The 15,469-nt window shown below is 34.1% G+C and overlaps 1 protein-coding gene across 1 annotated transcript; it reads right to left on the bottom strand.

The window, feature by feature from the left end:
- Positions 1 to 1,384: 1,384 nt before the first annotated feature.
- On the bottom strand, positions 1,385 to 13,310 carry LOC150078246 (uncharacterized). Its single transcript, XM_090384509.1, has 3 exons — positions 13,302 to 13,310; positions 12,999 to 13,206; positions 1,385 to 2,412 (listed from the first exon to the last, which is right to left on the bottom strand). The coding sequence occupies exons 1-3, from the start codon at positions 13,308 to 13,310 to the stop codon at positions 1,385 to 1,387; spliced, it is 1,245 nt and encodes a 414-aa protein (XP_090240635.1).
- Positions 13,311 to 15,469: the final 2,159 nt, after the last annotated feature.

The raw sequence follows: 15,469 nt of genomic DNA, 5'->3' as shown, positions 1-15,469 counted from the left end.
TTGGACCATTTTTATATTGCATATTAATTATAGCAGTCATGAGCAACTTAATGATGAGGTCCTATGGCTTTATATAACCACTTAATGGGAATTATTTATGAAGTATTATTGCTAATTTTGATCTTCCAACCAAGGTAGCTGCAATACTTGTCATTGTAATATAGCCATTCTGGTGCTACCATGCAATACATTCAGCAATGTTAACTTAAGCAATTTATAGCCCATTGTGAATTATGCAATTCAGTTTCAATTTTTACTACACCAAGAATGTTATTTTATTTTTTTATTTTATTTTTTGGTTTTTAGGAGCATTAGCAACTAAGGCCATATTGATCCGGAATATGCGGTGGTCATTCCCTGACCTTTCCACATCCTCCGTATTTGGTGGTGACGGGCTCGAATCCTGGTCTAATCAAGAAGCATGTGCTACGCACTGCTGCTCCTTCCCACCTGGCTACGGAGGCGCCTCAAGGATGTTATGAAAAATAGCCAAAATCTATAACTTGTAATACAACATCACATGGTGACAAGTTTTTTTAAGTATTTAAGTATATTTAGTTTGACTTTGTTTTTTTTTTTTTTCAATAAATGTTTGGATAGTAATCTTTAAATAAACTTGTGATACATTTAAATCCTTCTTTTGTGCTGGTATGTAATACTGAAAATCACATCCCCATTTAATTCATCTCAAACACAATTAACAAAACTCATGAATTAATAACTATAAAAATAAGAAATAATCTTCAATGCATACTGTCAATATATTACAAAATCATGTATGAATAGATAGCTAATGCTAAGTTAAGCTCAAATGTCCAGCAAAAAAGTGGTGTTCACCCAGGATAATGCATCTGGAATAAATATTACTCCAAATCACTATCAGCCATATTATGTAAAAGTTATGACTTTTTTAATAGATCATCTTGTAGATCTGTTATAGTTTATAATTTATATATTTATTAGGTTTCTCCAAACAAAATAAAATTCATATCTTCACGACCAATTGAGCATATAACAAGTACAGCAACTTAACAGTGTATTCAAAGACATTTCCTTGATCATCTTCCCCACACAAAAAAAAATAATAAATAATGGAAAAAAAAAAAAAAAAAACCATTTCTGTGGAACACTGTTTGAATGTCATTAGGATTCCACACAAAATCAAGCCTTGTTCTATAAATTTAAATTTATACAAAACAATTCTCTTCTATGAAAAATTTCTACAACCACATTCACCCTTTTGGCTTGGGAAAGGGAACAACCATCATAAAACGTACTGTAATAAACTGATACCCTATTACCTGGCAAAATTACATTAATGTACAAAAATTAATGTAATAAAAAAAAATCATAAAAAAAAAGATAAAAATAAGTAATTAGTTCCTCATACAAAACTAATATTGAAGTTGTCTTTTTCAAGACATACAAACTTTTTTGTCCGAATTCTATTTGCTTCTTTTTTATTCCCTGAAACAATACCAAGTAAGTTATTATCATCTGTGGGATCTTCATCTTCAGAAGTAGGACAAAAATTGTTATTGATGTTTACTAATTGCCGGCTAGGTGGCCTTGGAGGAGGACCTCTAGACTGAGCCTTTGGAGGAATAGGTGGTGGTTCACAAGAGAGCCTACGAAGTGGTGGTTGGGGAAATGGTACTTCTACATTTAAGTGATGCTGTTCATTAGATGCACTTTCCAAAGGAGGAGGTGGAGGAAAATTAGCTTCTTCAACATGAAGAGAGGTATTACCAACATCAGGAGGAAGTGGTAACCTGGATGGGGATAAGGAATCATCAGACAATGACTGTGCTTTCAGAGTGATATCCATCTCAAGGTCTAAGTCAATATTATCAACTGTATTAATCAGTGTATTATCCAACTCACTGGTTGGAGAAATTGTTCCATTCACAAGCGATACTTCTTGGGGAAATAGTGGCAGGCTCCTTGCAGATGGGCAAGAATGAAGGGATGGTATTCGTAGTAGTGGATGAGTGACTGGACGAGGGGGAAGTTTAGTAGGTGGTGGGCCATGAGGAATAAATCTACTTTTTAAATCCGAGGAAGAGGAATGCAAAATTCCCAGATCATGCCCAAAAGTTTCAGAAATCTGTTCTCCAAAAGAAAAATTTGCACTGCAGCTAAGTGGGACAGACAGATATTCCTCTGCTTCCTGAGTGGATGAATCAGCACTTGCATCTGGCCTTGGATACTGAAGAACTGTTGGCAACAACAAAGCAAGACAAGTAGTATCTTGTTTACTTCCATACTGGTAGTCTGTTAACATTTTGTTTTCTGAGTTTACACAATTTTCATTGCCTGAGGAATAGTCAGTTTTCAAAGAACTATGGAACTCACAATCTATCTCATTAGATACAGAATCATCCAAACAGCTTACAACCTGATTTTCTAGTTCTAAATGAGAAATAACAAATATTTTAGTAGTAATAGAACAAATATATAATATTCATACTTAAATGATTTATTTTTTTAAATTTTAAAAAAGGTGCATTTTTTAATTACAAAATTTTAAATTATATAAAAAAATAATTATTAATACAGTATAAGTATTCATTAATCCTCAACTTACTCGATTAATTCATTCCAGCGATTTTCATGGAAGTTTAAAAATCACATAAATCAAATAGTGCTTAAATACGATCTATTTTTAATTGTATATTTGTTTGAAAGGAAAATTCAAGCAAGTAAACTTCTATTTATGAAAACTATGTGGAAATAAAGCTTTACTCATTAAGAATTATTAATATGTATAATTAACCACGCTTTTATCACGTGGAGTTTTTAATATATATTTTGTTAAGCATAGGCTAAACTAATATATACAATAGTGTGACGTTTCTGGTATCTTGCCGATACCCATCATCGGACCGTGTATCGGCAAGATACCCGAAACATCACATTATTATATATATTAATAATTCTTAATGGATAATAACCACGTAACATCCTTCCTCAACTATATTAAAACTTTATTCCATATCTTATACTCATACATAAATATAAAAATGTATCTAATTTAGCTGAAAATACACATTCTATACTAATCTTTTTTTTTTTTTTTTTTTTTGTTAGTTGTTGGTCATAATGCACCTCTCAAAGTTGTTGCATTTTACTGTGATCCAAGCCCGAGGCAGGATTCGAACCTGCGACCTTTGAGTTGCCAGGCAGGCACTTTACCCACCTAGCTAGCCCAGTCGGCTCTATACTAATCATTTAATATGTTCTCAGACTCTGGAGATTTTGATGGTGTCTTGAAGTACTTGTCCAATGATGTCTGCACTGTAGCTATTTTTTTTCTCATTGTAAATTAGTTTGTAGCATGCAATTACACCATTCCGATCACTTTTTCAAGCCATTCGGTATCTGGATCCTGAGCTTTTAAGCCAACTAGTCCTTCGTCAATCATTTTAAAGCATTTTGCCATTTCCTTAGTATCAAATTGTTTTGATGGTTCAACTTCTTGTACATCTTTCAAAACCTCATCTTCATTTTTATGGTCATCAACCTTCATTGTTTAATTCCTTTCTATGACTTGCAACAATTCAATAAAGTCATTTTCCTCTAAATTTAATTCCAATTTTCTGGTCATTTCCACGAGCTCTCTAATTACATCTTCATTTTCTTCACTTCCCGAAGAGTCTTGAACAGACTGGGGGGGGGGGGAGAGTTTCTTCCAGACAGCATTTGTGGCTGATACTGTAATTTCACTCTAGGCAACATCAATGTTTTTAACAGCTTTGTAAATGTCAGATTCTTTCCAGAACTGCTTCAATGATCTGGAATTCTATCCTTCAGTGACTCTTACTGCCTGTCTAAATGTTGTTCATAGATAATACTTTTTAAATGTCTGTATTAGACCCTGATCCATGGGTTGAATGAGGGAAGTTGTATTTGCAGGCAAAAATATAACTTTTATGTTTTCATGATCATCACACAGTTTGGTGATCAGGTGCATTATCAACCAGCAGTAATATCTTAAATGGTAGGTTGTTTTCTTTGCAATATATTTTTAACTTCTTTCACAAAATTATGGAGAAACCAGTTTGGAAAAATTTCTTGTGTCACCCATGCTCTTTTGATTGGACTTCCACACAACAGGTAGCGATGCCTTTGAAATATTTTTTAAGGCCCTTGGATTTTTGCTATGGTAAACTAACAGTGGTTTTATTTTGCAACCTCCAGAAGCATTTCCACCAAAAAGAAGAATTAATCTGTCCTTTGATATCTTAAATCCTGGCATAGTTTTTCTTCTTGCGATACACAAGAACAATCTGGCATTTTTTTCCAATATAAACCAATCTCGTCTGCATTGAAAACTGGTAGTGATAGGTAATCCTCATTTTTGATGAGTTTTTGCCAAAGTCTTGGGGAACTCCACAGCTGCTACTATGTCTGCACTAGCAGCCTCACCTGTAACTTTGATGTTGTACAGTTTAGCACAGCTCTTAAATCTTTGAAACCATTTGTGGCTTGCAATGAATGTTTCACTAGCAACATTCTCACCATGTTTACACTTTAGTTCTTCAAAAAGACTCAAAGCTTTTTCTTATATGAGCATAAGACTTATTGGCATTCGTTGTTGTTTCATGTATTCTATCCAAAGCATAAATTTTTCCATTTCTTCTATTAATAAACCACTTCTTTTGGATATGATCGCATTGGCACGGAACTTTTTACGTGCTGCATAATCCAATTATCTTTTATAATGGTTCTAACAATTGATTTATTCATTTCATAAACACGTGCAATGTCCACAAATTCCTTGCCATTTTTCATGTTGTTTAATGATTTCAACTTTAGTCTCCATAGTTATAATGCACCTCTTCTTATCACTAAGATTACTATTCTCACCATTTTTTTCTTTTTGCAGACATATTTAGGGTTTATATTTATTTTGATTACAACAAGTATAAGCTCACAAGATACAACTTACACTTAAGTGTAAGTTGCTGATGCTACGAATCCACGTAAGTCGAGGACTTACTGTACTTGTAAATCAAAATTTACAAGTACAGGAAAATCCTAATTTAATATTAGATAAGAGTTTTCTATATTATGTAATAATTTTTTCTGATCTTGGCCACAAATGTAAATAATGTATAACTTCCCCTGAATTAGTAGTATTTCTAATTGTAATGTTTTTCTGTATTAAAGAAATGAAAATTCCAGTAATGAAATCCATAACCTAGTTCAGTGTTCTGGCATGCTTGATAGGTACCTGTATGTACACTGTTTGCTGCTTGAGCTCACATGGTGACTGTAATTTCCTTACTATAGGCAAATATAATCACCATGATTAATGATAATGCCAGACAACAATTTTTGAGCAACCTTCCTTTCTGGAAACTGTACTAGAAGGTCACGGCCCTTTTTTCTTGGCATGATCCATTCAACAACAGAAAAGTATCAAAAGTTATAAAATCAGAAGGCAATTGTTTCTTCAGAAAGGAAGATGGGGCTGGAATTGAACATCCTGCGAACATTTGCATATAATAATGGCTTCCTGGAGCGAGTTCTGCAACAGTAATCAATTTCTTCCAAAATCGGGATTCATTACTATTTAAGTGTATACAGAAGTAACAATGATGATGAGGTTAGAGAAGACCAGAAGAAAGTTATTCCTCATTCAAAGTTTTCATTCACAGATTTTGTGAAATGTGTGATGGCAATTTGGCACTAGCAAAATTGAGCATTAAGGAAATACTAGGTTAAAGGAAAAGGAGGAGGAACAAAGAGATGTAAAGAGTAAGGAAAAATATGAGGAAGTGCCAATTCCTACATCTGGTGAGACAGTTATTGACTTTGATACTGTTCAAAGATGTATAAGTTCAACAGAACTTGATGGCTGTCTCATTTGACTTGATAGGGAGTTTCTCTTTGTTGGGCAGGCATGAATGACAATGAATGATTATTTTAAAGATTATTATTCATGGTATATATATATATATATATATATATGAAAATGCTGTAGTTTTAATTAACAAGAGCAATGAAAATATGATTATATTGTATACAATTGTTTAGATAAAACACTATTTTTTTTTTTTATTAGATCAAAGGGAATATTTGTAATTAGGAAGTCATAAATTCGTTCATGATACTGGCCTCAAGTTTTGCATTTACAAAAATAATCATATATCATTCAAAAAAGTCTCAACTAGGAATTAAGTTATGATTAACAAGTTAACTTTGAAATATAAAATTAAGCAATCAGTGCATTTGTGAAAGTAATTAAGTGACGGTGTAAATCAGGATATTATAAGCACCATGATAACTGTTGAACCAGTAGAGCAATGGATAAAACAGTTAATAATAACAATAAAATAAAATAAAAAGTTCACGATTCCACTGAATAAATTTTGCCATTGTTTATGTTTGGTGGATCTGTCATTTGATTTTTTTGAAGGACTAATGTGTCTGCTTTCTTGGCTTTACCTTTCTTGGAGAAATATGGACATTGGCTTGTGTCCATACCTCCCTCAACAAAAATTTTCAAGAGCTGGCAGGTGATGGATTTTCTTTACTGCTTTTGTAGAGGTGTAGGAAGTACTAAAATGAAGGTAGCTGTTGAATGGTAGCTTCTGAGAACTCAATAGACAGCAAGCAAATGAGACCGAAAGACTTTAACCGGAATGGTCATTTCAGTCTATGTTCCAATGTAATGCTTCTCTGCAACCTTTCGGGCATACATAAGTTCCTTGCTAGCTATTGGCTTTACCACTTTTCTCATTTCCTGATGTGATATGCTGACTATGCTTTGTACCTCTGGATTTATTTTTCTCTTTTCCACTGCTAACATACTTGGGAGTATGCTGGGTACTCTTCATGACAATTCAAAACCTACCTTGATTTCGTGGTCTTTGGCATCGCATAGAGCACAGAGAGAGAGAGAGAGAGTTCCATAACAGACCATATGCAAATGTCCATATTATTGACATTTAAAACATCTATGGCCTAACTGGCTGTGACTGAGTTAGGTGATTTTATTTATTTATTTTTTCTGGTAGTTGTTGGCGCATCGGCTTCTGTGGCCATAATACACCTCCCAAGGTTTTTGCAGTACTTTTGATCCAAGCCCAAAGTGGGATTCGAACCCGCGACCTTTTGGTTTCCAGGCAGGCACTTTATCCACCCAGCTAGCCCAGTCGGCTAGAGTTAGGTGATGTTGGATAGTTAAAGGTTAAGGATGAGGTTTTTGGTTGGGACTAGATTTCCATCCTGTGCATGAATATTCTTTTGGCTGCTATTACTCCCTGGGATTTCAGTTCAGAGTAGATTTCTTCTGGCATATCAAGGAGATGACTTTGAAATGACAAGGTCCTCATAATGAATTAGGTGTTTTGGGCTAAGGTAAAGAAAGCCAACACGAGAACCATGGGAAACTTTGGAAAGTTAGCGAGAAAATTGCTTTGCCACAACCGTAAACAGACTGAGGTTTGTTTGACTGACCATTACGTCCCATCTCAACAGAGGACCACAAGGCCAATAATTTTGGTTTATTTTATTGTAGTGGTTTACATCTCTGTTAGTGATATTTCACATAAATTTGGACCTGGTGCCTGTCAGAGGGGACACCGTTAATTTATTTAATTGGCTTTCAAAATTTAATCTATTTTATTATCCTTACATTTTGATGTTCTAAATTATCTTAGAGAGTTTCTGCTGCAATATTTACTCTTGTTACACCTCTCTTCCCTCCCCATGGTTTATTGTTATGTTTAATTTTGGTTATTTTTGCTCTTGTCTTAACATGCTGCTGGCATTATTTTTATTTTTAATTCCTATTCTAATTTATTTCTATGGTTATATTTCAAGCATCGTGTAAAGGAATATGCTTTTTGCTGCCTCTGATGTTTTCTGTACCTTTTTATTTTTATTTTATTTATTTATTTATTTATTATTATTTTTTTTTATTACGAAAGATTCAGTTTCCAAATATTTTAAACGTTATTCAAATACAGTCCATTCCGGTTATTTGGGACACATCGGGACTAGTGCATTTTGGCCCAATTAAGCGGCTGCCCCAATTATCTGAAGTTTCACGCAAATAGTTAAAAATACAATGTACCCCCCTCCCTTTACAATTAGTTCACTGTACAATCAAATCATGTTACGACGAACTCACCATAGTAAAGTACCGTTCACTATACGATGTGCAGTAAGCGCCGATCATTGTGATCACGTTTGTGAATTGAATTTTAATTCTATTAAACAGCTATTCTAATTAGAGAAAATAGGAGGAATATTATGCACAGGCTATAAAAGTAAAGATATATTAAGCACAAATTTACCCTTTATTACCTTACCAATTAAAAAATTAAATGATACGTGAAAATCAGAAGAATATATGTGGTAATCAGAATAATTAATACGTACTGTAATATGTAAATATATGAACTAGTTGACTTTACTGTTCACTGACATTTGTGGGTGGGGGTTAAAATATAAAACAGTAAAAAGATAAGCAATCAATAACAAAGAACACAGCACACACAAATTGCAAGTAACACAATTCGCGCAAGTGAGAACTGAGTAACAAGTTACAAAGCTTTAAAAATACGAATGAAGAGAAGATCTAAAAATTAATTTTTTTATATGATTGAAGGTTCCATGGAAGTGTAAACACATTTCATCATAATAACTCACAGAATTCCAGCTGTCGGTATTATCGCAAATTCAGTAAGATCGAGTTTACTGTCCGTTTATGATAGATTTCACTAACAGAAAAGCCCAATAAACAGGTGACTGCTAATTGTTTTTATTGTTTTATGGTTGTGACCTCCAGAATTTCGACTGAACCACGTGGTACCGTCGGAGACAATCGTAGGGTAATCTTCAGTGCTGCGGTCTCCTGCCCCGATTAAACGGCATGCTGTCCCAATTAAGCGAAGTAAATCCTGGCTATTTTCTCAATTGGTTTCTGTTTTTTTTAAGATTTGCCCCAAATAAACAGCTACCCCGATTAACTGGTGGCCCAAATAACCGGAATCCACTGTGTATGTTATAATTACATATATATATATATATATATATATATATATATATATATATATATATATATATTGCAAATAGCTATTGATCGACATTATGATATGTGTGTATTTAACCCCAGGAGCTCATATCGGTGAACATGGGCTTGGCACACCCAGGATCCTGAGCTGGATATCATCATCCCTCCCCCCCTCTCTCTCGCACTCTCTCTCAGGGTAACTCAAATTTTTTTGGCTTGTGCAGCATAAACTTCAGGCTTCCTTGCACCATATGGTTAATAATAATCTGCACAAGTGTCTTTAAAAATAACAACAAAATAAAAATACAGTAATAAAAAAATTAACATTTGTTAATAAACAATTTATTCATAAGCCACCCATGATTCTAAAGAAAAAAGGTCAGGTTACCCCCTCCAATTTGGGAGGGTTTCGAGCTCCCATGGGATTCAAGTGGGGTTAACATGACCTTTTTTCACCATTATGGGGCGAATTTATTAGTGCATATTATTGAACTACAAAATAAAAATACAGTAATAAAAAAATTTATCCACTAGCTCACCCATGATTCTAAAGAAAAAAGGTCAGGTTACCCCTCAACTTCAGGAGGGGCTTCAAGCTCCCAAGGGAATGGGGTAACCTGACCTTTTTTTCACCATTTTAAAAAGCATTCATTAGAGCATGTGCAATTAGACCAAGTTATCATTGGGGCAAGTGACCATTAGTGCTTCTGAGATTAGGGCAAATGAGACTAAACCAATGTTATCATCTGTTGCATTCACACACCAATCAGTACATTGTTTGCCAAGCTTACCTGTCAATCAACATATCCTTCTTGACTTCTGCTATAGAAGTCGATAACACCATCTGTTTACTGAGCGAGCAGTGCTAGAGCACGGTAGCAGCAAAGCAATTTTCCTGCTAAGTTAGCTGAAGTTTCCTGTGGTTCTCGTGTTGGCCTTCTTTCCTGATTATGAAAATGCATAATCGGGAACCTAGGTACAGGCTCCAATGCCACTTCTATTCTGGATTTCTTTTCAGAAGCGATATCTGACTTGTGGTCATAGTTTTTGATAAGAACCACGTTTGGGATACCAGAGAAGAATTTACACTATCAGGATTCATTAAGTATTTTAATTTTGTTCGGTGCCCAGGCTCCTCACTATCCAGAAAGCAATAAATGCATCTGGAAGTGGAATTTCGGGGCTACCCAAGCATTATACCGGCACCTCGGCCAGCCTGATTCCTGTCCCTTAGATCATGGGGGTAGTAGCCTTGACCCTTGAAGGACTGGTTCTGGGCAAATCATCCCAGGATCTAATATCTTGTTGAAGCCAGGGACAAAGTAGTGTTCGAGGTAAGCCCCAACCACCAGGATCTCCCTTTCTAAATTTCCATGGGTCTCTGTGCACAGTAAACATGCTGTATTCCTATGGCAATAGCCTGGATCTTAGGCTGTAGGCACTAGATCCCAGTAATGCTAATCTGGAGGACCAACAGCAACACGAGCAGGCTCCCCACCTTGTACAGGTATCCACATTAAGGGGCTTGATAAACAGAGAATGTGTGCTTGGTTTTGTATATTGCAACACACACACACACACACACACACACACACACACACACACACACACACACACACACACACACACACACACACACACACACAAAATAGCATTGCAGTATCTGCTATGGCAAAAAAAAAAATGGAGATCATGTGCATTCTGTCAGAAGTGCTCTAATATCTGCTATGACAAAATGCAAATGTGTGCCCAGTCAGCAGTGCATAACATTTCACACTGAGTGGGAATGTTAAGACAATACTGTGTATTTGTTCAAAATCCAAATGTATTCTACTAACTTATCTGAATGGAAAGATAATTGATTAATATTTTAAATGAGAGAAAGGCTCTTCAACAAGCAGAAGCACACATTTAATTTTACACTGTGAAGCAGCTGCTGGCAGCCAACAACGTTAGCTGAGTGAAAATGTTTGTAGGGCCATTTGAAGTTATGCTAATAAAGAATCCACTGCTGTCAAGTGTGGTTAATTTTGGTAATTTGCAGGTCTGCAGCATAAAATTAATACAGTATATAATTAATACACATCATAATAGCTAGGCATCCTTTTATGCTGTTGTTAAGCAGAAATCATCACAGTTAAAATTTTATTATACTGCCCAGAGGCAAAAACGTGCAACTTTTACATCCAGAACTCTGATGGAAAATTAACACACTGCTTTGAAAATTTTTAACAGTGGCCAAGGAAAAACCTGGATAGAGGAACGAAAGTTAAAAAACTAGGTATCCTCTTATTCCGCTGGTTAAAATTTTACATGTAAAACAGTTCCAAATGAAGCTGCCAATTATTTACAAATGGCTAAAGGTTCTGGCAACCAAACAGGAATGGTGAACAACTATTTGAAAAGTCCTGATGGCAAATTGAACACAGTTCATTTTGCTAATTCAAAAGTCAGTAGCAGAAAATTAACATCACATACCATAACAGTGAATAAGATTATGCGCCCCACTAAATGTGTGCCAGGTGGGAGAAACACAGATTCATGTGGTGATTTAGGTCAACGAGTACTTAATGTGAAAATAGTTTGCTAGAGTTTTGTAGACTCCTTATCTATGCCCCTTCTCTTTGCTGAATGTGCATACTACTCACAATTTCCCATTGTGAGGGGGGAGGCAATTATTTCCAAGCACAGTAGAAATTCAGAAGCAAAATATCTCAAAATGCAAATTACAAGGGTGGTTTAAGGTTGACCTGGTCTCTTATGTTTTTTACAGAATCATGATACTGCTCTTTATCCAAGATATTACCCATCCGAGACATTTTTGTTATTAGCCAGGACACTATACAGTTCCTCACCTGTCTTGAATTTCTGCCATCTCAAATGCTCCCCCATTGGCCCAAGCAAGCGATTATCACCCGGGGCTAAATTTGGACTGTAAGGAGGGTGGTTCATGATTTCCCAGTCAAGGTTGCTATTTTTGTCATTATCATACTTACCACATGTGGATGCACATTGTTGTGCAGCAGTGATTTCTTTTGGCAGTTTCCCAGGTCTTGCCTTCTGAACTGCTGTGTGCACATTACCAAGTACTGACATAATACTAAGCATTAACTGTTGCATGAGGTGGCACAAAATCAACCCTTCTGAATCCCAAAACATGCTTAACATGATCTTACCGGGTATCTTTAAATTTTTGGGTGACAGGGATCGTTTGTGGTCATTCCACACAATATTTTTGATTGTGGCATGTGGTGGTGAACCCATGTCTCATAACTAATCACTGCAGAAATGCATTTCCCTCCAAACTGGTGACAAACAGGTTCAAATATTTAGTATAAACAGCATTACATGTTTTCTGGTTTAACATTGGCATCTTCTGGCCTCACTGTGCACACAGTTCCTCAAAAAATAAATGTTCGTGAATAATTGCATCAACATTTCCAACATATGCATTTTTAATGCAATAATCATGCACTGTAATTAGTCTTTTTTCCAAAATCAGCTCCTCGATATAATGAATATTCACATCTATGACAGTGGTCGCACGTATGGGTGTGGCAGGTTAGCAACTTCTTCACTGCCTTTGGTTGTTACACTTACAGATGATAGGGCCTTTTCTCAATAACTGCACACTTAAGTATAGAGTATTTCAACCAGTTTCTGGTTGAAATACTTTCTCTTTTAACAAAAATGTGATTACAATACTGCTGCTCTATACTCGGAGCAACTGAGTTTGTCACCAGACTCATTCGAATATTTTTTACTGCTTCTAATGTGTGTGCATGGAAGGCACAGCTATATATCAGGCAACTGAGAGCTCCTATTCCTACCATCTGCCATGAAAAGTTTTTTTGTCATTCTGGTGCACACTTTCTGTTAAAAAAAAAAAAAAAAAAGGTCCAGGCCAACCTTGAACCACCCTCATATGTTCAAATTTTGTAATAAATATATATAAAAAAGTACATATTACCGTCGCATAAAGATTTTGTTCCCGTTTTCGCTGACCTTGGTCCCTTAGCCTGGAGTTCTGTTCTGAGTCCTCTATCTTCCTGGACAGAAGTCTTGTTTGTGAACCCAAGCTTTGTTTTGGTCTTATTTCTATTAATATTAACTTTATCAATATGTAAAGAATTTTGATGAGCAAGACCAGGTGCTTTGCCTTGAACTTTATTATTCACCTAAGAAATTAAAATATAGCTAAATTTTGTGAGTGAAATTAAATTTAGAAAAAAAAAATAAAATAAAATCTTTAAAATTATAATGATATGAATACCTTGAACATATTCTAGTGACAATACCATAATGGTTGCAGTGGATGCTTTAAGACATCCAATCTCATATTCATCTCATATTTAATTACAGATGCTGCTATCAGTAGCCTTTAAAAAATAAGCAGTATTTAATTTAATAATGAAAATTCAGAGCCTCATTTAACTTCTCAATTATTTTGACATTACACACAACCTAAAACTTTTTTTCATAGATTCATTAGAGAAGGTAATTTAAAAATAAAATTTTCTGTTTATACCCTGAAATGGCCACATTATTGGGTTAGAGACAAGAATGCTATATTATCTTGTGGTATCATTTTGTCTTTCTATACAACCTAAAACTCTTTCATCGATTTATTACAGAAGTTAATTTAAACAAAATTTTCTACTTTAACTCTGGATTGTTGTTGTTGGGAAATACTATGTTATTTTGTGGTTCAAATCCATACAAAAAGCTGAACATGCATAAAACACACATAAAGCACTTGTAATATAAATAATTTTTTTTTAAGTCTCATTTCTTACAATAAAATTTAAGGAACAAATCATCTACACTAAAATTACTATAAATATACACATTCTTAGGTGTGCATGTATTCATGAAATTTAGCATAATTAGAAAATGAACTTGCCACTGTCTCCAAAATGAGAATACACACCAAAAAAGCTCAGAACCAATAAGCACATAAAATATTCAAAACAGTGGACTCCAATAGCATTAGTTGCCAATGACTACCTAATTAGTTTACATCCAATTACAGTCTAACTTGCCTAATTTCTTCCTCATATAATTTTTACACTAACACATTCATACCTTGTTACAGTACTACATCCTTTAAAATTTTATATATAAAAGTGCTTTGTTCTGATTTTATGAATTTTATATGAGATCTTAATGCTATATTTTTTTCTGAACTTTCGAGATCAAAGTCCAAATCAGTATAAAGTTTACACATGATTTCTAAATTACATTTAAAAAAAAAAAAAAAAAAACACCAACAGTTTATTTTTAAATCCTCTCTGAAAAAACCTGATATAAAAAAGTGCATCCTACTATGTCAATGTTGACTATATTCAATAAAATTGCTTTTAAGATCATCATAAATATCTATTAGAACTTGTTGCTAAAATGCAATAAAAAAGTTGCTCTTTTTTTTTTTTTTTTTTTTTTTTTTTATACTGTATACAATTAATAGGTATAAAGTACTCGGTACCTAATAGTTGGGAGAATAATAATTACTGGGTGTGCATTGATCTATACACAGTTGCATGCAGTTTTGACTAATAGATTGATTACGCAAGTGTGAAAGCTGACATTGCTACTTGGGCAAATACATTTTCTTTAAGTGATACTGTTTACTCCTTCACATTTAGGAATCAAATTAAATACATACTAAAAGTAATTACAAAAATATATCAGTAAATTTGTATGATGATTTAGTATAATATTTACCAAAATATAATAACTATTATCTCATATTTAACTGCAGATGCTGCTATCAGTAGGTAGCCTTAAAAAATATGCAGTATAATTTAATAATTAAAAAACAGTTTCACAAGTAAAATCGTCATATTTAACTCTTATTTGTTCAATGATATTAGGTTAAAACTACATGTTTAGAATTTCATTATCCATACGTTATTACATATTTTATTGTTTATATGTCTACTTAAATTAATCATTTTAAATAATTATTACTAACAACAACTTTCTCATTAACAAAAATGCACTTGATAAAGCAAAATTTATAGCTAAAAATTGTAAACTGTACTCAACATATTGATTTTGATTAGAAATCTTGAAATGTTGAGAAAAAATAAAAGAATGAAATACAGCATTTATGGAGTTTTCTCTATAAAGTCTCCTAAAAAATAAATTAAGTTAATTTCCAGTTGGGACAGGTTAAGTAAACACCTTGCATGCATAAGCAAATTGTATGTTAATTCATTCCACACTGTCTAACCAAAACTGGGATAATAGCACCTAAGGTCCTCAAGAAGTAACATAAAAGGATCAAAATTCCCACCAGGTTTCCCACAAAAAAAATTTTGAATTTTTAACATTTTCACTGAAACCTAACAAAAAAAATTTTTACGGATTCACATCTGCTGGATGTTGCACAATGAATACAGATAAATTAATTTCTTGATCAAACTCCAGATAGTCTAA

This window comes from Mastigoproctus giganteus, chromosome 11, assembly GCF_048544385.1.
Source record: "Mastigoproctus giganteus isolate SK-2022 chromosome 11, ASM4854438v1, whole genome shotgun sequence".
Taxonomy (NCBI): Eukaryota; Metazoa; Arthropoda; class Arachnida; order Uropygi; family Thelyphonidae; genus Mastigoproctus; species Mastigoproctus giganteus.
The sequence above is the reverse complement of the archived record's forward strand: the minus strand, read 5'-3'. Positions and strand labels throughout refer to the sequence as shown.